Source organism: Antrostomus carolinensis, unplaced genomic scaffold (assembly GCF_000700745.2).
Source record: "Antrostomus carolinensis isolate BGI_N321 unplaced genomic scaffold, ASM70074v2 scaffold49751, whole genome shotgun sequence".
In the NCBI taxonomy this organism is placed as follows: Eukaryota; Metazoa; Chordata; class Aves; order Caprimulgiformes; family Caprimulgidae; genus Antrostomus; species Antrostomus carolinensis.
In genome coordinates, this window is record NW_010295831.1 from 1 (window position 1) to 2,954 (window position 2,954).

The following is a 2,954-nucleotide window of genomic DNA, read 5'->3' on the forward strand; positions in this document are numbered from 1 at the left end:
CTGTGGCCCCGGTGCAGCCCCTGCCCTGCGCCCCGCGGGAAGGCGCCGTCCGTCACGGCAAACACCCGGTGCCCGCTCACCGCGGTGCCGTGCTTGCCGGAGTGCCGTGCAGCGGGAAGTCTACGCTAATGTGCATGTAAAACATACAGCGATCTGTTGAGGAAATGACTTGGAAAAACCCAAACAAATGAAAAAACCCACCAAAACGGTCAGCCAGCAGAGAGCTTTTTGGAACAGTGGCTTTTTTAAAAGAGAAATACTGAATGATATGCAAACTACCTTTCTATAATAGCCGGTTGTTTTGCATGCTTACCTTATCATCAGAGTTAAGACAGCTTTTAAGAAGTGATTAAGTTCCAAGTTGCACATGATTAAATGCCAAGCTTCAAAACAAGACAATGCAAAATTAAGTCCCCATCTTGTAGGGAAGTGATGAATTTATGGGTTGTTACACACAAAAAACTTGTAACTGGTCTTCATAACCAGTGATACAACTGTTCTTGCCCAACTAATCGGCAGCAGAAGCAACATTTGTCTGTGTGTAGAGTGATGGCCACACTTGTGAACCTGTTGGTGTTCTTGTCAGGTAATCTCTACAGCAGGCACATCCAGATCGATGGAGAGATGTTGGCTATTCAAGTGCAAGATACTCCAGGAGTTCAGGTGAGCTGGGTGCAGCCAAGCAGTTCACCACAGCAGCTCTAAATCTGTGTGTGTGAGTCCTTCTGCAGCATCTTCTTGTGGTCCATTTCAGAGTCTGGTGTTCTGTGTGGGAGAGTTGGTAACTTCTGCTATAACCAGTGAAGCCAGCTGGGTTGTGTGCCTGTGGTATGCTGGCAGTGAAAGAAAACAACTCACTGTTTTGGTGAATCAGTTGTACATTGGAGACCCATTACGATCGAGTGGCTGAATTACTTAAGTGTCTTGTTCCTGTATTTTGGGAACATTAGACACAAACCCAGAAACAATTCTGTGCAAATAAGGTACATGTGGAAGAAAATGTCATGACCACTGCCCAATAAGCTTCCAAAGTGTGTATGGTAGAAAGCAAAGTCTGCTACTTGTGGCTGTGCTCATTAGTGTGTCACAAGTTAAAGTTCTGAATGTATAGACCTGAGTAATGCTGGATTGTTGCCTTTTTAAACTGGGCAACACTCCAGGTCTAAATGCTTCCAGCTCATATCTTTGCTTCCCCAGACTTACTGTCTAGCCAGTTAATTTCCCATTCTGTGGAACTACAAAGTCTTTCTCTGCATGCAAAACTACTCAGGTCAATTTTCCATTTGAGTATAGCAAACTCCAGTGTTGAAATTCCAGCCTTTTGCAGCTGAATCAACATATGCATTTATTGGCCATGCTCAGATTAAGTTTGTACCTAGAATGTCCAAGGCAAATATATATGTCTGAAACTGTAAAATGCTATTTGCCTTTAGAGACACTTAAAGACCATGTTCCTTTCATCTTTTGTGACTTCAACTATCTAATTTGAGACCATTCATCTTTCAGATCCATGAACACAGTCTGGATTGTAATGAGCAGCTGAACAGATGCATTCGCTGGGCAGATGCCCTGGTAATTGTTTTCTCCATCACAGACTATAAGAGCTACGAACTACTCAGTCACCTTTACCATCACGTTCGACAGCTGCATCCAGGAAACGCAGTCCCTGTTGTCATCATCGCAAACAAAGCTGATCTGCTGCATATCAAAGAGGTGGAGCCTCAGCATGGACTTCAGCTGGCCAACATGCTGGGCTGTACTTTCTACGAAGTATCTGTCAGTGAAAACTATAATGACGTCTTCAATGCCTTCCATCTCCTCTGTAAAGAAGTCAGTAAACAGCAAACAACCAGCACCCCTGAGAGGAGGAGAACCTCTCTTATTCCACGGCCAAAATCACCCAACATGCAGGATCTGAAAAGAAGGTTTAAGCAAGCTTTGTCTGCCAAAGTGAGGACTGTCACTTCTGTTTGACAGCAGAGCCACTGGTCTTCCCAACATTTAACTTGAGATTGAAACCTTGGGTATTTAACATTGGCACCTCTAGAGTCTGAGGCATTGTGAAAGGAGGGTGGTTCAGGTAGCCTTTTGCATGGCTGTAGAAACCAGCAGTTGCTTAAAAAAGGAACAGTGGCAGATTGGAAAAGGAAAAAAACCCAGAACTCTTGAAATGGTTCTATGATGTGACTTGTAGAACAAGTATTTTTATTAGGAAAATGAACTTTTCAGTTTGCCTTGTCTCCAATTGGACAGATTTGGCTTTCATTTATGCAGAAACAACCTTTTAGCTGTAACTCTCAACTTGTACTTGAGCAGGGACACACCCTGAACTGCAGTTCACTGTTAAGAAGTAACCACTTAAGTCTTGTTTTCATCTGGATGAAGGACAGCATGATGTCCTACTGTTTAATTTTATTGCACAGTAAAACTGTTTTATTCCCTATGTATTTCAAAACAAATAAGCAAACATGAAATAGTTCTGTAAAAATAAGTTGACTAGGTATCAAGACTGTAAACAATGGTCCTTTATTTTTTTACTAGCTATGTTATTGTTGACAACTTGACCAGACTCTTTTTATGATAAACTATTGGCCACAGGGTGTAAACATATCTAATTACAAATAACTTGTGGGGGTTTTTTTACTGCCTGAAAAAAACCAAACAACAAAAACCCCCAAAACTGTCTGGGCTAAATGATCCAGTATGGAGCTTTTGAAGGATGAGTGTGGAATTGGAGTGATAGTTCATTATGGCTGCCAGTCCATGACACTTCTCTTTCTCTCCGTCTCCCCTCCCTCCCTCCTGTGTGCAATAGGCACAGAGGAATGTGGCTGTGATTCAGCTCGGTGTGAAGCATGGCTGGCTCCAGGCAATGAAGCTGGTGGCTTTTTCTGAGCTGAGCCAGTCCCTCTTCATCCTTAAACATGTGGCAGATTTATATATATATATATATA

The 2,954-nt window shown here is 42.7% G+C and overlaps 1 protein-coding gene across 1 annotated transcript; it reads left to right on the forward strand.

Annotated features, from left to right (window-relative positions):
• Positions 1–588: 588 nt before the first annotated feature.
• RASL11B (RAS like family 11 member B) lies at positions 589–2,290 on the forward strand. Its single transcript, XM_010178089.2, has 2 exons — positions 589–663; positions 1,507–2,290. The coding sequence occupies exons 1-2, from the start codon at positions 625–627 to the stop codon at positions 1,972–1,974; spliced, it is 507 nt and encodes a 168-aa protein (XP_010176391.2). The 5' UTR covers positions 589–624; the 3' UTR covers positions 1,975–2,290.
• The last annotated feature ends 664 nt before the right edge of the window (positions 2,291–2,954 follow it).